The 21,948-nt window shown below is 43.5% G+C and overlaps 5 protein-coding genes across 10 annotated transcripts in view; 4 read left to right on the top strand and 1 right to left on the bottom strand.

The window, feature by feature from the left end:
* Positions 1-418: 418 nt before the first annotated feature.
* Positions 419-5,489, top strand: xrcc6 (X-ray repair complementing defective repair in Chinese hamster cells 6). 2 transcript variants are annotated; one of them, XM_083687080.1, is made up of 13 exons: positions 419-553; positions 776-874; positions 1,123-1,235; positions 1,640-1,781; positions 2,108-2,359; positions 2,478-2,664; positions 2,850-3,036; positions 3,258-3,426; positions 3,614-3,775; positions 4,095-4,224; positions 4,474-4,574; positions 4,778-4,891; positions 5,116-5,489. In XM_083687080.1, the coding sequence occupies exons 2-13, from the start codon at positions 802-804 to the stop codon at positions 5,310-5,312; spliced, it is 1,827 nt and encodes a 608-aa protein (XP_083543206.1). In that variant the 5' UTR covers positions 419-553; positions 776-801; the 3' UTR covers positions 5,313-5,489. The 2 variants fall into 2 exon arrangements, with proteins under 2 accessions (XP_083543206.1, XP_083543205.1); XM_083687079.1 differs by having other exon boundaries at positions 4,417-4,574.
* Positions 5,490-5,659: 170 nt separating this feature from the next.
* On the top strand, positions 5,660-8,921 carry LOC310817486 (GTPase IMAP family member 4-like). Of its 2 annotated transcripts, XM_083688106.1 has the most exons (7): positions 5,660-5,837; positions 6,301-6,378; positions 6,496-6,546; positions 7,008-7,058; positions 7,234-7,284; positions 7,589-7,642; positions 7,865-8,921. In XM_083688106.1, the coding sequence occupies exons 1-7, from the start codon at positions 5,747-5,749 to the stop codon at positions 8,626-8,628; spliced, it is 1,140 nt and encodes a 379-aa protein (XP_083544232.1). In that variant the 5' UTR covers positions 5,660-5,746; the 3' UTR covers positions 8,629-8,921. The 2 variants fall into 2 exon arrangements, with proteins under 2 accessions (XP_083544232.1, XP_083544233.1); XM_083688107.1 differs by lacking the exons at positions 7,234-7,284; positions 7,589-7,642.
* A 293-nt stretch (positions 8,922-9,214) lies between these two features.
* Positions 9,215-14,130, top strand: josd1 (Josephin domain containing 1). Its single transcript, XM_083687809.1, has 5 exons — positions 9,215-9,351; positions 9,796-10,640; positions 11,040-11,168; positions 11,870-12,064; positions 12,271-14,130. Exons 2-5 carry the CDS (start codon positions 10,351-10,353, stop codon positions 12,371-12,373), a joined length of 717 nt encoding a protein of 238 aa, XP_083543935.1. The 5' UTR covers positions 9,215-9,351; positions 9,796-10,350; the 3' UTR covers positions 12,374-14,130.
* Positions 14,131-14,563: 433 nt separating this feature from the next.
* Positions 14,564-19,513, top strand: cbx7b (chromobox homolog 7b). Of its 2 annotated transcripts, none has more exons than XM_083688156.1 (7): positions 14,564-14,651; positions 14,729-14,839; positions 15,856-15,899; positions 15,997-16,062; positions 16,166-16,232; positions 16,448-16,832; positions 18,020-19,513. In XM_083688156.1, exons 2-7 carry the CDS (start codon positions 14,771-14,773, stop codon positions 18,217-18,219), a joined length of 831 nt encoding a protein of 276 aa, XP_083544282.1. In that variant the 5' UTR covers positions 14,564-14,651; positions 14,729-14,770; the 3' UTR covers positions 18,220-19,513. The 2 variants fall into 2 exon arrangements, with proteins under 2 accessions (XP_083544282.1, XP_083544283.1); XM_083688157.1 differs by having other exon boundaries at positions 14,564-14,839; positions 18,020-18,267; positions 19,086-19,513.
* A 605-nt stretch (positions 19,514-20,118) lies between these two features.
* Positions 20,119-21,948, bottom strand: part of ep300a (EP300 lysine acetyltransferase a) — a 23,635-nt gene continuing 21,805 nt past the window's right edge. For all 3 annotated transcript variants that reach the window (XM_083687428.1, XM_083687429.1, XM_083687430.1), the window contains exon 30: positions 20,119-21,948. This exon is cut by the window's right edge and continues 3,702 nt beyond it. The gene's annotated coding sequence lies outside the window, so the exon portion shown is untranslated.

Raw genomic sequence — 21,948 nt, 5'->3', positions numbered from 1 at the left:
TAGCTGTCAAAATTGCCCATAGAGAAATCAGCCAATGAACAGTGTTGGAGAGTAGTTCCACTACATGTAGCTCAACTATTAGTTTAACTACATTTTGCTGTAGCTTGGTGGTAGTTAAACTAAATTAATATCCTAGTAGTGTTTTCAGTAGTTTTTTTACTTTTTTGCCATGCAGTGGTGTAGCTAATTACTGTCATTACTCAAAACAAATTATCTTCTTTGCATTCCTTGGTTTTGAAGGGTCAAGTACATTTTGAGTGGATGATTAAATAAGTAGATATTTTTGCTAATACCAAGAAGGCAAATGTTTCCCATACAAACTACTTGTCATATCAAAATAATACAGAATTAATACCTCAGTCCTACAGTAGATGGCAGTATGCAGTTTTAGTCGTAACTAAACTCACCAAAGAAGAATTCAAGCGCGTTCACGTCACATCTGAGTGCGACTAACATCTGCTTGTGTATGGATCAAAACGAAAACAAACCAAGGCTTTGCGATCTAATTTGTGTCAACAATTGATGATAGTGAACCAGTATTCTCAAATCAAAGGTATGCTCTTTAAATCCGCTATAGCTTTGCATTAGATAGCATCAGCTAGTACTAGCATCCAACTTACCCGCCTGAAAGTTGAGCATTGAATAACCGACGTCATGTTGTTGTGATTTCGTCTGCACAGTTCTTGAATATATTCTCTAAATAGAAAGATCAGTGCTCCAATGTTCTCAGACCAAAGCTTTTTGACAACTACAATCCGTACACCACTCTTTTCAGGGCATCCCTAGTGGGCACCACTAATCATGGCACAGTGGAACACCTACTATCAAAACGAGGACGATGATGTGGAGAAGGAGGAAGGTGAAGAGTCTGAAGGTAAATGGATGAAGATAATTCATTATAGCCTAAGCTTCCCAAATGTTTACCACATTTCATTGATGATGTTTTCTCGTTTCCTTGTATGTAAATGTTGCAGACTGTGCTCTGTATGTCAGCTTACTGGTTAGCTAAGTACAATTCAGTTTGTGTGCTGATGCATCTGTTGTCTCAGCGTGTTTTCATGACAATCCCGAAGTTTTAATACACCATTATTAATCATCTGTGGTAATAATTAATTTCCCCAGGTGACTACACGTACACAGGGCGGGACAGCCTTGTGTTTCTGGTGGATGCCTCCAAGGAGATGTTTATCAAGGGGGAGGACGGAGAGCCGTCCAACTTCGACATGACCATGCAGGTAGGCTGTCTTCAACAGCTTTCTCTCCTCTTCCTCTCTGTCCCACCTTGTCCGTGTGTCTGTTCATCTGTCTGTCCTACCTCTACCTATCTCTCTCTCCTTCTCATAGTCCACCCTCATCCGCATCATCCACCCACATCATCATCATCATCTGGGCATCATCATAACTCATAGACAAACTGGACAGAATCTTGCTTTATACCCATGATATAATTGTTGGAGAAGTTGTATTTTGTATTAAACCACACCTTTCCTTCTCTGCAATATGAAGAGTGAGACATGACTAACAGCTAAATAGTCTTGTTTTCTCTCTCCCTCTTTCTCACTGATCCTCTCCTTACCTCTCCTGTCTTACTCCGGTCATACTGCAGCCTCTGACAGTGTGTGTGTACTTTCGTCCCCAGTGTATCCGCAGTGTGTACACCAGCAAGATCATAAGCAGTGACAAGGACCTGGTGGCCCTAGTGTTCTATGCTACAGACAAGAGCAAGAACCCCAGCAACTCCTTTAAGCACGTTTATGTGTACCACGACCTGGATTCACCTGGTAGGTTTCCATTCTGCTGATGCTGCTGTGTGTCCTACAGAAGCAACCTGAGCCATACCTGCACCTACACCTATTCTGTCAGTCTATCCCCTGGAACCCATACACTCTGCTCCAAAGTTAGCTGGCATTGAGATCCTCTTTTATTTATCTGCTGTTTTTTCCTTACGTTATGTGACACTCCTGCTCCCTTTCTCCGGTTCTGGCTTGCACCCTCTCTCTTCTGTCCTCCTCCTTTCTTCCCTTCTTCCCAACTTACATGCTTTGTCTCTCTCCACCCCTCCTCCTGTTCCTCCCTCCACCCACCCATCTGCCCCTCTCTCTCCCAGGTGCTCGTCGGGTGCAGGAGGTGGAGAAGCTGCGAGGGGAGGAGGGGGCCCAGCTGGCAGCAGAGACCATGGGCAGTGGGGAGACGTCTCTCGGGGATGCCCTGTGGTGCTGCTCCAACCTCTACAGTGACGTCAAACTGCGTCTCTCCCACAAGCGCCTCATGATCTTCACCTGCCGAGACTCACCACACGGGGGTGACAGTGCACGAGACCGGCAGGCACGCACCAAAGCTGGTGATCTCAAAGAGACTGGTGGGTTTGAAGGAGAGGGAGCAGTTTGCCTCCTAGATGTGTTTTGGAGGACAAGGCAGTGTGACTATGACCCGGAAACAAAGTCTGAACATGTAAATATTTCATTTATCAACAACAGGTGTGGTCATAGATCTGATGCACTTGAAGAAAGCAGACGGGTTTGATATCTCCCTCTTCTTCTGTGACGTTGCGAATCCTTCGGAGGACGACAGTGAGCTGGGCCTGCAGCTAGAGCCTTGTGGGAAACTGGAGGACCTTCAAAACAGGGTCAGGGCTAAGGAGATGAAGAAGAGAACACTGGCAAGGTAAAGAAAATAAGTTATCCCTGCATTTTCTTCAATATCCACAGCACATCTAATTTGCGAATTAATCTTCTCTGTTTATATGCAGTTAATATACAATGTAATGTAGTTAAATGATGTTATTATGGACTCCATGAACTTGGATAGATGAAACCATCCACCTCTCCTTTTCTGCCTCTGTGGCCCAGGTTGCGTCTGTCCCTGGGGGAGGGGATGAACATAGCAGTGGGGATCTATCTGATGTCCCGGACTGCCACCAAGCCTTCAGCCATCAGGCTCTACAGGGACAGCAACGAGCCTGTCCACACCAAGACCCGTCTCTACCACACACAGACGGGCAGCCTGCTGCTCCCCAGTGACACCAAGAAGGCTCAGGTAATAATGTCACACGACTTGGCTGTCCACACCTGCTGTCAACACTTCTATGTGTACATGGACTGTGTTTGTCGACTGTTGGAGACCCCTATTCTCCATTTCTTTTGTGCCTATATTTATTTCACATCATTATCGACATCAATTTATTTTCTCTGAGACAGGGTGAGCATCAGCTTTGTTTCAGGGTTCGCCATGTTTTTTCTCTGTGTCTGTATGTATAGGTGTATGGGAAGAAGCAGATCGTGATGGAGAAGGACGAGTTGGATGTAATCAAGAAGTTTGACGACCCAGGTCTGGTTCTGATTGGGTTCAAGCCCATGGATCGACTCAAGCTGCACCACCATATTCGGTCTTCCGTCTTCGTCTACCCTCAGGAGGACCAGATCACAGGTGTGTGTGTGTGTGTGTGTGTGTGTGTGTGTGTGTGTGTCTTTGCTCTCAACATGGTGTAAACTGCTTATTACAATAGGAAAAAAACAAGAACGATGTGGTTATAAAAACAGTCAGTTGGAACACCTTTGAGAGGAATGTGTCCTAGCATCATTGACTTTTCTGACTCTCCTGTTTTCCACCCCAGGAAGTGCCTGTGTGTTCACAGCGTTGCTGCACAGGTGTAGCAAGAGGAACGTGTTTGCTTTATGTAAATACATCTCTCGGCGTAACACCCCCCCACGCTTCGTAGCCCTGCTGCCCCAGAGAGAGGAGATGGACCAGGGACAGGTCCCGATGACACCTTCAGGTACCCTCTCTGTGGATCACTGCAGCCATGGGAGTAGCATAGCTAAGAGTATGAATATGATATCATTGAGTGTAATACACTAACAATAACACTACATTTTGGATTGATAGTATGACAGTCCGAAACAAACTTCCTCAAATAAATGTAATCTCACTTTATCGGCCCAGGCACTGCACACCTTTTATTTTGTTTGTTTTGTAAATTGCAAACAACAGTGTTTGGACATTTTATTGCAAGCAGAGTAGCAGACACGACAGAAAAATGCTCAACACTTATCTGAACGACAGTATAGTAAGTGTTGTGTGTATGGTTTCCTTAGGGTTCCATGCGATCTTCCTGCCCTTTGCCGATGACATCCGCAACCTGGATCCTCCCCAGTCCCCCACAGCGTCAGACATGCAGGTAGACAAGATGAAGGAGATCGTACACAAGCTACGCTTCAAATACAGGTATCTTATTTGTCAGTTCTGTGAAAACTACATTTAACATTACAGCCTGTACAACATAGTCTCCAAAAACCAAGCCTCAAATTGAATAGACATAAGTAACAACATAGCGGTGAGAGCCTAGTAGAAGCAAATACATGTTCCGGATGCTTCAGATGAGAAGAAGTCTCTTGTGACTCTTTTTCTCTTGTCCAGTGACTCTGCGCTTATTCCCACTCCTTCGTGTGTTGTCGGTGTGTGGCTGTGTTCCAGGAGTGAGTCGTTTGAGAACCCTGTCCTCCAGCAGCACTACAGGAACCTGGAGGCCTTGGCTCTGGACCTGATGGCACCCGAGGCCATAGAGGACTTTACCCGTAAGACATGCACACATTGGTACCACATATGCATACAGTTACAGTCACTCAAACATACGGAGAGCTCTCTCCTGTTGGCTGGCTCACACATGCTCACAAAGGGATAATGAGTACACATTTTAGGAGTGCTCAAACTGTCCATCAATCACTCTCTCCCCCCCCCCCCCTCTCTCTCTCTCTCTCTCTCTCTCTCTCTCTCTCAGGGCCCAAGGTGGATATGATGGACCAGCGTCTTGGTCCTCTAGTCCAGGAGTTCAAGGACCTGGTCTACCCTGCTGATTACAACCCAGACGGCAAGCCTCCAGCCAAGCGGAAAGGTGAGGATGCAGAAAATGGCAGTCAATCAATTGCCAAAGGAGGTGGTTTGAAGTGTCATAAGACCTGCAATATGGCATCACATTCACCAGCCATGTGTTAGACAATGTCACACCTATGTCTTGTCACACTGATCCTTATGATGCTGAGTCTTGTCATCAGACACTCGATATCTAATATCTGTAATTTCTATGCTTGCCATACCTATTCCTGCTAATGTGTTCAGCTGAAGCAGGGGGCGGAGCCGAGAAGAAGGCCAAGGTGGATATGCCAGAGGACGAGCTGCGGGCACACGTGAAGAACGGCACCCTGGGAAAGCTGACGGTGCCAGTGCTGAAGGATGCGTGTAAGCAGTTTGGAGTGCGGACCACGGGGACCAAGAAACAGGAGCTGATCGATGCCCTAACTCAACAGCTGTCTTAATGAGGAGTAGATGCCAATTGATGTTTATGTGAGGAGGAAAAAGTTTGGTAACTAGAGACAGATAGCACTTTAAAATGGAAAAAAGACAGTGATGTTTCTTACTCTATGTTGCTATGATAAGGATGTTGGCGATTTTTTTCTACGTTTAAAACTTGTAATAAAATCAAAACACTGATTTACAAATGTTTTCATGTGATTGCTGGATGATTCAGTGCCTCTGACAGTAAGCATATGTTGCCTGTTATTCCTGTACTTCCTGTCTGACAAGAAAAGGCGTGTCTCACATGACTTGGACAGTCCCATATTTTAAGCGTTCTATTATTACTCATTAACAATAGAGAAAGCTGTGTTTGGGTGGGTCCGTACAGGTAAGTACTTCCATGTAACGAGAGGTGGCGTTTTGTCTCACAGTGTCGGGAGACCTACCTGGGAATATGGCGTGTGACTGCAAAGTGGAGAGTGCCTGTACCGCAATTTCTACATACTGCAAAGATGGAACAACTGACATAGAAAATGCGATAACAGGTGGGGCAGAAACGAAATAACGTGTTATCCTCTGTACTCTTCTCGAAGACTGCAAACTATAATAGGCCAGTCAGGTAGATAAACCATTACCAGTGTGCAAGTAACATGTTGCTGTCGATGTATAACGTGTGATTTAAGAGTTTGGGCTTTTAGTGGCCCGATATGGCTGTCGTTACTGACGGGCGAATGAGTAACGGTGTAGTTGGTTTCACTTTTAAGACAGTAGTTTATCGACATTCATGAGAAACCTCATGAGCCCGAAATGTACTACTAGGACAAGGACCTGCAGGTTTTAAAGTAACACAAGTTAAGCTATGTGGAGCAATACTCTTCTCCCGATGAAATATGTTTAGGTCAAAGGTTAGCTGCAGTTGCAACCCTAGTCTGGTCAAAGGTTAGACACGTCATAGTAAACAACACTGATTAATATCATGCTTTACTTCTTATCATTCCCCTTGGTCAGGTCAGTGGCTGGACTTCAACAGTGTGCAGACAGGCCTTCTGACGATAGTGGGCTATCTCCTCTACAAGTTCTCACAGAGTCAGTGATGTTCTAACTGCACATTTTACGTTATCTTATCGTCGGTAAAACCATTGTGCTCCCCACCCCCAGCTCTGCATTTGTAAACAGTCCTGTTACTTCTTTATCCTTTCACAGGCCTCCCAGTACTGATAAGATGGCCGATCCGTATATTCTGCTACCTCACTGGTAGGTCATGCCAGCCAGGAGTTGAACTTTGGATATTTACATGGTTTTAGACACTTACTGGCCCTCTACTCTGCCACTTCCATTGTCAGTTTGGACCCTTTAGTCCCAAAGGAAAGCAGATATTAGAATCTAAATGCTGAATTATGGCTGTGTCCGAAACCTCACACTGCCTACTGCTTATCTACTACATACTAACCATACTACACACTAGCCTACTGTTTAGTAAAATCAATGTAGTAAATGACAAATTTCAACATGCTACACCTCATTTTTATTGAGAAACCTTAAATCTGTAGCTCAACCATGTTGTTCATGGTTATTGCTTCCATTTCTCTCCTGCAAAAGTTTTTATCTGGCAAACTGAAAACTAAAATACTAAATAGGTCGCAGTGTGAGCATTCAGACTCAGCCAAATACCATTAGTATACATTATTAACTGTAGACCTATCTTTTTGTTCCAGGTCTGTCTGGTCTGTGGGGCTGGTTGAGCCATCTAGTTGGAACTCTACGTGGTATGTGTTTTAACCAACCCATCCAGGCCTCATATTTGGCTGTAAATTGATGTGCAGTATGCTCATTGATGCAATTGAATTTTAAATAACTTCTCTTGCATGTGGAGTTAGCTGCTATAGAAAGAGATTGATGATGGTATGGTCAATGTTTTGTATTATGGCCTGTGTGTTTCAGGCATAGAGAGATTGTTGAAGTGGCCATCTCGTATTGTAAGGTTTGTAGTAGGTGAGAGAATTTTTTTTTCAATAAAATAACTCCTGTGATTTTATTTTTCTACTGTGTGTTTTGATTGTTTTGACCGTTTTGGTGTACTCAGGTCAAATTGTGACGCTGATTGATGAAACCAAGTGTTGAGATATTGACATTCTGTTTGGTCTACCAGCTTTATTCTCCCAACTCAGCTGAGTGCCTGTTGTTATCAAAACCATAGCATGTAGAGTGCATTCCTTTTTCTTTCCCTGTTGGATTCCATGTTCTGTCCTTTCCTTTGGGCCATTTCCCAAACACAATGACTCTCTTCCTCCCTCAGGTTCATGCAAAAATGTCAAGCAATGTGTGGCGTACGTCAACAAACTCATGAGAAGTGAGTCTAAAACATTCCTGTCTTCATACACATCGGTTTAAAATCTGTTTATTTTGTACCTCACAAGTTTGAATAAAACATCTCTTCATAAAGTCAAACTGAGCCGATGTCAATCCATCTCCTTTGAAGTTACCCTCCTGCTTCCTCTCCCTGAGGACGACATGGCTTTTCTCACAAGAAAGTTGTTAATTATTTATGCACTTGTGTTTGTTTCCTTTACAGGGCCTTCCAGTGACAAAGCTCCAGAGACAGAGCAGTCTCCCAGTACCCTCTCTCCCAGGGAGCATGGGCTCAGGCTAATCCTGATGGGGCCTCCCGGGGGAGGACGAACCTCACTAGCAGACACCCTCCTGGGCTGCAGCGTCACCCACACTGGGGGGTCCATGGGGACTGTGATGGAATGTACCCAAGTCTATGACTGTACCAGGCGGAGGGCTGTGGTGAATGGGAGGGAGGTGACGGTCGTGGACACCCCTGACCTGCTGGGACACTCCCTGGGTGACAGTATGAGGGCCAGGGAAGCCCTCCGGAGCCTCCAGCTAGCCAGCCCAGGACCTCATGCCATCCTGCTGGTGCTGAAGGCCCCTGGCTCTGATGATAGAATGCAGCAGGATGCTGCTGAGGCCACCAGGGCCCTCCTGGAGCTAGTTGGGGAAAAGGCCACGGGTCATGTCCTCATCGTCCTCAGCCATGCAGAGTGCCTGGGCCAGGGATGCACTCTAGCACAGCTACTGGAAGCTGATGCTGGTGGCCTCAGGACTGCCCTCTCACTGTGTGGTCAGACGGCAGAGTTGGTTGACAATAGCCCGGACAGCCCCCTGGAGACCAGGAGGGCGATGGGCAGGAGGCTGCTGGAGAGGGTGGTAGAGTTGAAGGCATTTAGGGGCCACTACACACACGAACTGCAGATGAGAGAGGATCGCGTTAGAGAGGAACTGCTGGAGGACATGGCCTCTTTGTTGGCACTGAAACTGGGACACATGTAAATGGAGTGAGGAGAGGTGTTTGGTGTTTATTCATGGATATGTGCAATTTCTGACAGTTTTTTTTGTGTGTCGCTATGGGTTTGTTATTGTCTCTGTGCAGAATCAATCTATTATTATTACTATTCGCATTTTGTTTTCAAACACATTTCTACTGTTCCAATGCAAGACATCTTAGGTTTGTTCTGTAATTATTTTTTAGTTCCATGTTCTGCAAGTGTTGCTGCTTTTACACAATGTTTATTGCACTTAAGAATCTATGTTCCATGCTTTTTATTTAACAAAATATTAAAAGATTGTCAAAGAAAATACGTTTAGTGAGTTCCTGCTGGAGCACTGTCTATAACAAAGTCAAAAGAGTCCCGCAAAACGTCTATTCATTTGTGCACATTTTATCTATATATGCAGAGATCGGATGTTATTGTTTTGTAAAGATACATTGTGGAACATTTGTTGTCACACCCCCTTTTGGGTCAAAATAAACTGAAGTCTGGGGTTTCGCAGCCTCTGGGGAGGGACTACAGTACGCAGATAGGTCTGACGCAGGCTATGACAAGCAAACATCATGAACCAAATGACGTTTTGCGCATGCTCATCGAGAGATACGGAGCTACAAGGAAAAAGTGCTAAAGACAAAGGACTAAACAACCCCAGGAAAAGAGGATAAAAGATTAATTTGAGAGGATTATGACAAACCTACGACAGTAGTACCACGCAAAGAGAAAGGTACGTGAGAAGACACAACCGAAGAAATGTGAAGGGCTTCGCTGCATGCCTACCTTATCAAACGAGTGGCACGTACAGCAGCCTATCTGTTCCAGAAGAGCTGGAACGATGATTTTTTAAATGTCATAGTCTTGCGGTTATTTCGTTTCGTCAATTTATGAATATCAACTGCTAGCAGAATATGTGAATTCAATTAAATAGTGTTTTCTTGCGTTTTAATGTTTGTCTTATTTTATTGTCAGAAAGCCACTAGCCAGCTGTGTCCAGTCAGCTGCTAGAGATGTTTACCCTAGTGTTCCTGCTGACCACTAAGAAAAACCCACCTTAGAAAAAAGCCTGGGATCTCTTATCTTGCTCTCTGTGTGACAAACATTGACATTAGTGATGACAACCTCCTAACCTTTGTGAAATGCTTGTTTTCTCCCTCTTCCCTTCCTCTCTCAGTTGATCTCCTGTGTCAGTGCTATACACCATTGAGCCTCCAGCAAGTTATACATCTTTTCCACTGGAGCCAACTTTTCCTGGTGGAACCCAGGTCCTTTGTGGGCTCTCTAGAAATGGAAAGAACTGCTATGCGTATGCTCCAGTGACTCTAGGTGATAAAAGGATATCAGGAAGGCAGAACCAGAATGGAGGAAGTGGAAGAAAGAGAGACACCCTCTTGCTTCTCATAGTTCTTTTGCTATTTTTTTGTTATTGATGTTACCCTTGGGGTACATTTCTTTTTATTCAGACACATCTGGAGTATAGATGTCTGCATACACCCCTTTTTGCTCTTGTGTGTCCTTCTGACCCCCCTCACGCCAAACTTGAATCCTGTTTTTGTTTTTTTCATCTTTGTTCCTGAAACCTTTTTTGAAACGGCAGGTGTGGCTGTACTGACCTGGCTCTCCTTTCCGCCAAGTGACCCACCTCCTCCTCCCCTCTCCACACACACCCCTCCAGCAGCTGAGAGGTTGCTATGGCGACGGTTGTTGTGGTGGCATAGCGTCGACAGTGATGGGGAGTGCTCCATGTTCTGGTAAGGGGAGGGGGGGAGGGGGGCTGCAGGACCTGGGCTGTATGCCATGGAAGGTCAGCAAGCAGAAAGGGGGTGAGGTGGGGGGGACAGGTGGAGGAGGGGAGGAGAGGTCGGACCCGGGTGCACACCTCTCGCCCCCTCCACATCCGCCTCCGTCCATCTACCACGAGAAGCAGCGGCGGGAACTCTGCGCTCTGCACGCGCTCAATAACGTCTTCCAGGACGGCTCGGCCTTCAGCAGGGATACACTCCAGGACATCTACCAGAGGTGACGGGGCAGGAGCTAAGCCTGTACCTTTCATGGTTTCCTCTCCCTCTTTATGTTGAAGTAGTGGAGGTTTATATATATTGCTTGTCATTCCCCTCCAATGTCTAATAACCAGGAGAGGGTGATGGAGGCAGAAATCGGAGGATGGGCTTATTGTAATGTATGGAATGGAATCAAACACATCGGTTTGATATCGTTCCTCATTCCATTCCATTCCATGCATTACAATAAGCCCATCCTCCGATTTCTGCCTCCACCAGCCAGCTAATAACCTGACTAATATGAGAATGGGGAATTTCTCTCTTTCCTCTTGTCTTCCCCTTTTATCACCCTCTTTCTTTCTCTTCTCCTTCTCTTGCTTCCCCTGTTTTTTACAACACTATTTTGCTCTCCCTCCAGACTCTCTCCTGGCACTTTGGTAACCCCCCACAAGAAGAGCATGCTGGGAAATGGGAACTATGATGTAAATGTCATCATGGCCGCGCTACAGACCCGAGGGTTCGAGGCTGTGTGGTGGGATAAAAGAAGGTAGTTCTCATCAAAGCTATATGTATTCACCTCCTTTACCTTTTGCTTTCAATCTGTGTGTTGTCATCAACTGTCAGTTGTATGTATTTTTTTATTACAATTAACCACAACATAGAGGAAAAACAACAACATACACACAACACACACACAACAAACCTAAAAGATACCCAGAGTACATACACCATGTATACAGTATGTACAACAACAACAAAGACATACTGTCTGACACACCGACAATACAACACATCAGATGCAATGGCAACACAAGTGTTGTTGGACTCAAAACAATAAATAATTAAAACGAGGATCAAAAATACAATTCTAAAGAACAGAACCAGAGCTTTTTAACATATCATTTAGCTAATGGTGTAACTGGTGTTGTAAAGAGGAAAAGGCAACTGATTGTTTTGAATTAAAGTGCAAACATCATAAAGCAAATTACGTTTTGCGCATGCTCATCGAGAGATACGGAGCTACAAGGAAAAAGTGCTAAGTGCATGTAATCATCAAACCAGCTACTTTGAATAACAAAACCATGAAACACAAATGTTCATGCATTTTATAAGGATGTTACAATAATTTATTTATGCTTTATATGTGTATACTGCACATTTCTCGTACTCTTAACAGTGTATGGATGTAACCACCTGTATCATTACATTACTCTTACAACAACAAACATTTGAATGTTTTCCCTGCAGGGATGTAGGCAGTATTGCACTGTCTAATGTAACGGGCTTCATCCTGAACGTCCCGTCCAACCTGCGCTGGGGTCCGCTGCGCCTGCCTCTCAAGCGCCAGCACTGGATTGGGGTGCGAGAAGTGGGCGGGGTTTACTACAACCTGGACTCCAAACTGCGCAGCCCACACACCATAGGAAATCCTGATGAGCTCAGGTGTGTGTGTGTGTGTGTGTGTATTTGGAGCAGCTAAATAAAAATGTAGTCTTTTCCACTAGATGGCGCCACATAGTAATAATATCTTAGTAATATCTTGCTCCCTATGTTCATTTCAATAACACTTTGAATGAACATAGTTGTAATAACACAATTGATATTTTTAATGATTCACCTCTCTCCCCTCTATTTATATGACACAACAGGAAGTTCCTGCGTCACCAGCTGAGAGGGAAGAACTGTGAACTCCTGTTGGTGGTGTCTGAGGAGGTGGAGGTTCACCAAACATGGAGGTCTGATGGCTGTTGAATGTGCTCGCCAACGTTTTCGGGGGGGGATTTGACTTTACCGGTTGTTGCTCAGGAGGCGTGGTCCAATCAGGTTTGATTAAAGACAGATTGAAAAGGATGTAGGGTTGTGCTGCTCAGCCAATCACACGGATGCACACTGGCCAGACTTTACCTTGTTTTGTTTACACATCCATTGCTGGACTCTGGCTGACGAGACCTGATGCAATGAAGGAAACGGACGCCTACAGGAAGGTCACAAAAATCACACTACACAACAACACTCAGATGTATGAACGTTATGTTCGGTGTATGGGATTCTAATGTGTTTTTATATATATTGACTATTTTTCAATGTTTCTTTGGATTTTTTTGTACATTTAATGTTTCCAATTTTCAAATGTGGGAGTCCCAGCTGTGTGTAATACTACCAGTTGTCCTCTCTGTGTCCCTCCTTGTTACTGTTAAACCTTCATCGTTCACTGTGTCTTCATGTGTTCCTCTCTCCCTTCTCTTTGTGCATCTCTCTCTCTCTCTCTTACCAAATCTCCCCTTCCCTACTCGACTGTGTCTGTGTAATGTCACCTCACCTCAGTCTCTCTGCCTCTGATGTCACTGCTCACATTGATGGTTTTAACTTGGCTAATGCTAATTCCATCCCAGAAACAGGAACAGAAAGTACAAATTCTATAAAAGCGCAGAGTTGATGTAATGGCAAAGCAATGGAACACCAAGCACTCCCTCCACCATAGTGTGTCTGTGTACACGTACAGTACTGTAATGTAGTTGCTGATGAAAAGTACCCTCTCCGATGGGGTACAGCAAGATTTCTCAGTAGCACCGGACCTTGATGGATGTAGCTGTTTTGTGCTCTCAGTCCCTCAGTCTTATCTAAGTCTGTTAGCAGAAAACCTTGTTACTTTCTGTCTCCAAATCACTACTCTCCTTTAGTTAACATTGTTGGGCTGATGTAATGACAAATAATTATACAGCATGGGAAACTGACGGGCACAGATACAAGGTATTCTGCAAATACTGACCTGCCAAATATACAGAAATGTGAAATGCTAGATATTGTTTTACTTAATGACTTATGACAATTGTGAACTGACAATGGATGGACATTATTCTGTATCTATCTGAAGATGTCTGAGGGAAGGCTGAGATGTTGAGCGTGCTGAGTTGAGGGTTGTTGGCACTTTGAGAGGTAGGGTGGAGAGAGGGAGGAGGTTGATAAAGTGCCTGTAGCTGAGGGATACATTTAGAAAATGAAAGTGTGTAGAAGAGAAAGTGAAAGTTGACAAAAACAGCACATGTCCAGCCAGATATGCATTGTCCATTTTGAAATCAGCCTTTTGAGAGATTCATGCTAGTGGATATACACTTATCACCACGGCAACCACATACAGTTTATTATTGGATGCTTTATATGGCCTTAACTTGTTTACAAAGAGAGCAGACATTACTCTTTAACTTTTAGAGGGGTTGTTCGATTCTGGTCCTGGGCCCGGTCCAATGAGCTCTCCTCATCTGAGCAGCTGAAAATTACATCATTTGTTGTTCATCACGAATCATAAGACAATGATATTTGATTGCTGAAGCCCATAGGGATTGAAGTTGGGACAGCCCATCTCACTGGTCGAAAATCCCTTGCTACTTATACCAGGGTCTTTGGAGAAACTCAGTGGTATTAGTAGATGTTTATTTTTGCCATAACAATCCCTCCCACCCACTCCCTTCTATCAAAGTGTCCTGGTTATGTTACAGTTTTCTCTTGTTTTTCACAGAAATAAAATGCTTGTATGGCACTTTATGTATACCCCTTTGTGAAGATTTGGCCTCATTTCTTGAATAACATTGATACGGTGTGTGTTGGAATCGACCTCGCATGGATCAAAGTTGGGATTGGGAAATAGACGTCGTTTGTAAGGAGATACATCTAGGGGAATACTCTGCTACAGGGAGGGAATATCAGAATAAGAATTTATGCAATTCTGCATACAGTGTGAGTGACGTTGTATCATTTGCGTGCGCGGACCCATATGCCTCCAGTTCCGAGTTGACAGCGTTGCATTGGCACTGTGCAGGAAGAGCGCGCCTTGAACGCGCGTTTAGTGGCTCGGGGACGCGCCAAGCAGTGCAGATGTGTCGCAGATTTGAAAAGTCACTGTACAAACGGAAAGCTCTAGCATAAGGAAGTGGAACGGAGAAATTCAACTCGCACTGAAACGAAAGCAAGGCTTAGTTCTAAAGGGGAGGGCTGCGGGAGGAGAATACAGTTGTTGGAACGCGACACGCAGGTATTTGTCGTTTACTGTTACTTTGTTCGGGAGCGCAGGACTAATAACGCTGCTATTCACAATTTCTTTTGAATCAGTTTCTTTAGAAGAGCGAACAGATAAGTTATAGTAAAGGACCAATGGAGCTGTCGGCGATTGGCGAACAAGTGTTTGCTGTGGAATCAATAACCAAGAAAAGAGTTAAAAAGGTAAGAGTGCATGTTTGATAATGTGCCATATTAGAAATATTATAGTAACGTCATTTGGAGCGTGCTATTGATTTGTCATTCTAAAGTAGTTTACAATGAAGGGCAATCGCCCCGGTAGCCTACTTTTATCCACTCCACTGACACAAACATAGATAGCCTACACAAGGGGGCGGGAGTGTGGGGAGTGTCCCTTTAACATAACGTGGAGCGTGTTGCCATTGCATTTGATTGCATACAGTATATAGAGTGCATATGCCAGCTATCCAAACTGTGAAACGGGAATATCGGAAGCGAAACCTCTCCGTTGTCCTCCTGTCATTTGCAGGTTGCAGGTTATGTCATGATTATTGCGCATTTGTGAAGGACTACGCAGTTTGCCCGTTTAGGATGGATGACAGATGAGGGTTTGTGGGTTAATAGAGCGCAAAACGCAGTGGCCTGTTTAAGTCAGGGTTTTGCGCGCTCGATAAACGTTAACCTAATGACACAAAATCCTTGCGTGTGACTATGTTACATCATTAATATCATATTTCTCTGTGCATTAAAAGTAAACTCGATATCTTAAGTGCATGAGTCATTGTCGAGGTAAACATCAGCCGATGGAAACGCACGCGCATTAATCATCACCCGTTATATATCCAGTTCCTTTTCCAGAGAGGCGTTGCACGCTGTCAAACATTGGTGTGTTTATATTATCAAGGTCCCACCCACATTATCTATTTTTTTTGCGGAGGGTAGAGATGTTCTAGAATGTTATGCAATCAAGCTTATTCCTAGTGGGGAGGGGGGCTCTCGTGAGGGTCCCTTCTCTCTCGCAAGTGCGCTCATGTGCGATGACGTCATGCCGATTAAAGCTCCGTCAGTGCCGAGAAGCTTTTTACGATAGCGTCATCTGGCTTACCGGTACAAGACACATGCATTCTCTATTTAAAGTTATTGTGTCACTGTCCTCGCATAGCAACATCCTCCCACACACACTCCTTTACTGATCTTGGTCTGTGAATTATGTGCCACAGGGGAACGTGGAATATCTATTGAAGTGGAAGGGATGGCCGCCAAAGTGAGTACCAGCCCAATAATCTCACCACATCAGCACATGATCTAATAGTCACCATGCAGGTTCTGGGAATGGCTGACTCATACGTTTCCCCCTGTAGGTACAGCACATGGGAACCCGAGGAGCACATTTTGGACCAGCGTCTGGTGCAGGCCTATGAGGAGAAGTAAGTGACATATTCAACACACTGTTCAGTAGGCGACTTACAGGCCTAATAGAGTAGTATCTTTACACCTTGTATTAACAGACTCAACTTGTCATCCCACCAGAGAGCAGAGGGACAGACCTCTTGGGTACCGGAGGAGAGGGCCCAAACCTAAAAGGCTCCTGCTGGAGGTATGGGATAGTTCTATCTAAGCGTTTCACTTTCTGATTAGAGAAAGTACCTACAGTGCCCATTGCACATCACTACTCCTTTTCTTTCATTATCTCTTTCAGTGCAAAAGGCAGCACCAGTCTGCCTTACTCATCTGTGTTCATGTGAGGTATTATCTATATCTGTATAAATGAGGAGATGTCGTCTGTACTCTATTTTTCCTCCTCTCTTGTAGAATACTACGATATACACCATGGCTCTCCGGAGCGCGCACAAGGCCCCGGAGAAGCCACCAGCTCGCCTGCGTCTCTCCCTGACCCACTCACTGGACCCTGAGGGAGAGGATGAGGATCCATCGTACAGGGCCTGCAGAAGAAGCCTGCATCCCCGGCTAGCCCGTCGTACAAACAAACCCATGAGGTCACAGTTCGTGTGCCTCCCCTCCACACCCTCTCACCCTGCTAGCCCCACACAGGACCTCACACACGAGGACTGGGAAGGGAGGGAAGAGGAGGATGAGGAGGACATGGAGGAGGAAGAGGCGGAGGAGGGGGAAGAGGAGGAGGAAGCGGGACAGCAGTCTGAGCGAGAGGGGGAGATGTGCAGCGGCATTCTGAATGGTAAGTGTCTTAGTCGGTCAGATAGCTATGGCACGTTTTTGTGCCACAATTCAAAAATAGAACGACCACAACGAATCTTGAATGTTGAACCCATCTAATAACAAACGGTCATATCAAACTTTGAAACATAACACATATGAAAGCAAATCACCACTCATCTAATGGCAAATGGCCACATGGAATCCTGCAACAACACATCTGTATGATCTAGTTGAATATTGGAAACATAAGTCGCAAATGACTTTAATATTTAAAACACAAAGTCAGCACAAGTTACCTCCAACTGAACAATTTTATAGCACAGGCATACATTACTTTAAGTCATTTCTCCCTTTTTATGTACATTTGTTATTTTGTTATTAGGTGAGTCCATTTTCTTAGATCATCTATTAGTTCATTCCATTCGTCAATCAAAGCCCCAACACCTCCCATCACATCACTCACCTGCCTGGGAAAGATGATCGAGCCTCGATATCACAGATGTGATGGGAAGGGTTAGGCTTTGATTGACAGTGGTTGCACTGAGTATTGAAAGGAATGAACACATATCTAATTGAAAATGGACTCGCCTAATAACAAAATATTGCATATATATATATAATATATAATGTATCAGTTGTAGCTTACTTGTGCTTACCTTGTGTTTTCTATATTCAGCTAGGTCATTTGTTATAGATGTGTTGTTTCAACATTCCATGTAGGCCACAGTACTGAAGGAACACTGGGCAGATAACCAACAACATTAGAACCCCCTCCCTGAGCTGGGAAAGCAAACAGGCAGTGTTCAGGAGTGGCACAAGAGAGCTACTTAAAGGGATTCACTGTATAGCTTAGCTTTAGAAGGCTAAACTTCCTGGTAGCACAAATAAATGCATCTCTCATCCGACAGGACAATGCATTATGTGTTTTTCCCTATCCTTGTCAGTTTATGATAGCATATCTATAACGGAAAGGATAAAAATCTAGGTCATCCAGGAGAAGTAACTTAATAACAAAAACACGAGATAGACTTGATGCAATCACAGCGACTTCACCCTCTCTTCTCTCTCTCTCTCTCTCTCTCTCTCTCTCTCTGTCTCTGTCTCTCTCTCTCTCTATCACCCCCCCACACACACACACACACTCTCTTTCTCTCTCTTGATGCCTCTCTCCCTCCCCCTTTCTTTTTCATTCTCTCCCTCTCTCAGGGCAGAACAGGGCAGAGGATTGGAGTTCCGCAATTGGGCCAGAGGAAGTGACCGTGTCTCAGAGGTCAGATGTTTGGAGCCCTGTGATTGGCCCAGGAGAGGTGACTGTGACTGACGTCACCATCAACTCGATCACAGTGACTTTCAGAGAGGCCCTGGCAGCCAAAGGCTTCTTCAGGGGCTTGGGCCTAGAGTTCTGAGACACAGCAAAGAAAGAACAGGATTGGGAAAAACACTCAGAGAGAGAGGTGGGAGGGGTAGAGATTTAAAAAATGTGGCCTGTGATCTTTTCAAACCTTCCACTAGACAGTGTAATTTCTCTGTATCTCCATTCCTCCCGTAATCTCACTTTTCCAGCCTTGTGAGTGACCTCTGTATCTCCACTCTTAACTTCCTTTACCGTTCAATACTATTGAAGCATACTGTAATAATGTACAGTATATACTGACTACATTGAGATGGGCATACACTCCTAGTTTGGGATACACACAGCATAAGTACCTATAGCTTGTACAAAAGTGTTTTTTGCACTGCATCTAGACTGTTATTATTAAAAGAAAACACGTGGCTTAGAGTCTTGTATGATTGTAGAAATCCTCTGCAAGAAGGCCTGCATGCCTGTCTCCTCTCCTCTCTTTGGGATGCTGACATTGAAAACATAATTGTTGCTATAATAGCCCTGTGCACATGTACACGATAGACTAACAGAAATGTAACCCTGAACAGACCCAGACTTGGGAACAGACTGTACTGAATTGCACTGTATTTACATCATGATGTTGATGTGTCATCTCAGAGTTTGTTTATCCCACTCTGGATCAGTGTCTTGTGACTCTACACCCTCTATGTGTCCACAATGCAGTGAGGAGTGGAAGTGCCTGATGTTGTTTCTGTAGATCATTTAGGATGTGTACACGCACACACACACACACACACACACACACACACACACACACACACACACACACACACACACACACACACAGGCTTACAAACAAACACTAACTGCTCCCACTTTTTGGATTTGGTATTGGTGAATAACAATATTCTCCTTTGATATCATTAGGGCTTGAAGTAAGAGGAGGCCTACACCTTAATTCCAGGTAGGGGAGAGAGACTGAGAACAAGGAGGAAGGTTGTGTATTTTTAGTCATTATTTTTCTATATCGATCTGAATGTAATCTAATTTATTCTTTGAAGGAGAAACCTTGTGTATTAGTGATGCAGAGGGACTGAGTTGTTTTTATACTCTGTTTTTATGACTGTGTACTGTATGTATGCTAGCGCTGTGGCAATGACAAGACAGGCACTTATTTGATATTGCCAAATGTGGTTGCTTCTGCTGCTTCTTATTCACCGCTGAGCGAAGAAACGTTGCACTTTACAGCTTGTCAAGTGATGTAATGAACTTTTAAAAATCTTCCTGTCTAAATATGTCAATGTGTATAAAAGTATTTCTATTGTTTGAAAAAAATAAATTAGGCTCATATTTAATATTACTCCTCGTTGTTCTTTCAGACAACCATACCGATGCCCTCTATCAGTGTTTGGCCAGTTAGCCGAAAATGTGAACGTTGGCATTTTGTCCATACATTTGAATTGGAAATCAAATATGTGGAGAAAGAACAGAAGTTCACCTTTTATTTGAGGGTATTTTCATACACCACATATTAAGGGCCATTGTTTATATGAGTAAAGAACAACAATTCCAATCCTAGCTGTCCAAATACTTCTGGAGGGCACTGTCAACATACCCAGTTGTTTTCTTCCCATCTCGAGCACTGAGATTGCTTGTGGCACTGGTTCTTATGGCAAATCTTACTCTGGATAACAGCATTTACTAAATGACTAAAATGTAAAATGTCAGTATCAAGGGAGGCTGGTGGAGGTAGAAATCAGAGGACGGGCTCATTTGCAATGCATGAAATGGAATCAGGAATGGTATTAAACTATTCCTCATTACATTCCATGCATTACACTGAGCTCATCCTCCAATTTCTACCTCCACCAGTGTCCACTGGTCTGTATAAATTAGATGTACTGTTCACGTGAAGAAAGTTCATTAAATGAAAACCACCACAAGGTAGATATTTTTCCAATGGTACAAACATACTTTATTGTACAATTAAATTATTGGCAAAAAATCAGACCACCAAAATAACTTAAAAAAAATAAACTAATGAAAATGGAGCAACAGTTAATTCTTTTTTGCTTCCTCTCAGCAAGCACCAAAATAGGTTAACAAGGAAAAGTGGTCAAAGATTCCATTTGAACACTAAACAAATATTAAATAGTCTTATTTCCAGTCTCTTTAGGAGAAGAAACAATAAAAACAAAACAAATTGTTCAGTTGCCATGGTTTATACAGTGATTCAGTATGTATACATTTATATGCATGTACATGAACATTTCTTCAAAACGGCATGATATACTCAACAGCCCCAAAGAGGGGTCTGAATGACTGCAGTGTCATTTTGCATCACCATTACATCTTCAATACAAAAAAGTTTATTCTAATAATTCCTGTAGCTTCAAGTTTTATTTTCAAAAAAATAAAATTAAATAATATATCTATATATATAAAAGACAAGAGTTTTTTTTCCTTGTTTTTTATAAAATAAGTCTCAAGATATATTGCCACTTGTTTCTGTTTTGTGTCCCCTTACCCCAAAACCCAACCTTGGAGAAAAATAAGTGAAGTTGTGAGTCTTGTGTAATTATTTAATATGAAGCAAATTAACAATTTATTTTATTACCACACTATAAGCCTCCTCCCCAATTTCATTTGTGCATGTGTTTGTGTGGATGTGTTGGTGTTCACAGCAATCATTAGGTGTGTTTGTTGAATAAACCCCAAGTTTGTCAAAAATACACAAAGGCGCATTGGTGCTCAAATGACCTACACCTCATACTGTACCTTTCCAAAATATCAATACTTTACATAGTTCAAGAGTAGCCTAGGTTGCAGTTGCAAGGAAACCAAATCAAAGAGGACAAAAATAAGCAGTAGAAAAGAGTCTCTGCTCATAGGTCTGAAAGTCTGTACAGCTCAATTTTTTATAGTTTTCATTTTTATTACAAAAGCAGTATTTCATTAAAGTCCACAGTTTTTTCTTTGTACAGTAATAACATTAAATTTAACCTCATGGTTAAATTTAAAAGGGGAAAAGATAAAGATAGATGTGACTGGGAAGAGAAGAAGGGCATTGTTGACAAAAGTCCAAAATATACAGGGGGGAGGAAAGAGGAGTTTATTCCTTGCAAACCCCTCTGTGACCCCTTCACCTCCATATCCCATCTTCCTCCTCTTCCACTCAGCATTAAAGTTCATGAGGGCATATACTACAAACGGAACCATCTATATCAACTGGCACATGGAAGCATATCACCAGCAGCCTCAGCAGTTCATCCATTGCTCTGTAGTAAGTGTCGGGGTAAAGGGGGAGAGCACATTCATGGGAGAGAGGGGAGACGACGCAGGGGAGCAGTGGCTCCTGTAGGAGGACTGGGCATCTGGTGGCTCGCTGTTTCTGGGAGCTTCCAGCCTAAGATGCAGTCAGTCCGTGGATGAGATCAGCTACCCCGCGTTCACCTCCCCAGCAACACTGATTAAGTTTCACTTGGATCCCTAGCCCCCTAACAAAACCATAAAAAGTTCAAAATAAAAATATAAACTCACCCTTATCTCAAACTTCTTGGTTTAAACAGTCATTAACAAAAATATAGTCTATGTGAATTGTAGCAGTCTGCAAAGAACATTGCTGAAAAACCGTCCCAAAAAAAAAAAAAAAGACTAAAAAGGAAGATATGTTGTGATGTTGTCTTAGATCCAGAAAAAAATAATATTGATAATAATAATATCATCATAATAGAAAACAAAAACACTTCTCTGCAAAACAGATACAATCATGACTGGTTTTATGGAGGAA

The sequence above is a fragment of the Argentina silus genome (assembly GCF_951799395.1).
Source record: "Argentina silus genome assembly, chromosome: 16".
Lineage (NCBI taxonomy): Eukaryota > Metazoa > Chordata > Actinopteri > Argentiniformes > Argentinidae > Argentina > Argentina silus.
Note: the sequence above shows the minus strand (reverse complement) of the source record. Positions and strands in the feature narration are given on the sequence as shown.

Coding starts and splice junctions, on each gene's coding strand:
- xrcc6 (XM_083687079.1), top strand. CDS start 802: ATGGCACAGTGGAACACCTACTATCAAAACGAGGACGATGATGTGGAG. Junction 875..1,122: donor GGAAGGTGAAGAGTCTGAAG/GTAAATGGATGA, acceptor TAATTTCCCCAG/GTGACTACACGTACACAGGG. Junction 2,665..2,849: donor AAGAAGAGAACACTGGCAAG/GTAAAGAAAATA, acceptor TCTGTGGCCCAG/GTTGCGTCTGTCCCTGGGGG.
- josd1 (XM_083687809.1), top strand. CDS start 10,351: ATGGGGAGTGCTCCATGTTCTGGTAAGGGGAGGGGGGGAGGGGGGCTG. Junction 10,641..11,039: donor CTCCAGGACATCTACCAGAG/GTGACGGGGCAG, acceptor CTCTCCCTCCAG/ACTCTCTCCTGGCACTTTGG. Junction 11,169..11,869: donor GTGTGGTGGGATAAAAGAAG/GTAGTTCTCATC, acceptor TTTTCCCTGCAG/GGATGTAGGCAGTATTGCAC.
- cbx7b (XM_083688156.1), top strand. CDS start 14,771: ATGGAGCTGTCGGCGATTGGCGAACAAGTGTTTGCTGTGGAATCAATA. Junction 14,840..15,855: donor CCAAGAAAAGAGTTAAAAAG/GTAAGAGTGCAT, acceptor TATGTGCCACAG/GGGAACGTGGAATATCTATT. Junction 15,900..15,996: donor TGGAAGGGATGGCCGCCAAA/GTGAGTACCAGC, acceptor TTCCCCCTGTAG/GTACAGCACATGGGAACCCG.
- LOC310817486 (XM_083688106.1), top strand. CDS start 5,747: ATGGCGTGTGACTGCAAAGTGGAGAGTGCCTGTACCGCAATTTCTACA. Junction 6,379..6,495: donor CCTCTACAAGTTCTCACAGA/GTCAGTGATGTT, acceptor ATCCTTTCACAG/GCCTCCCAGTACTGATAAGA. Junction 7,059..7,233: donor TCTAGTTGGAACTCTACGTG/GTATGTGTTTTA, acceptor TGTGTGTTTCAG/GCATAGAGAGATTGTTGAAG.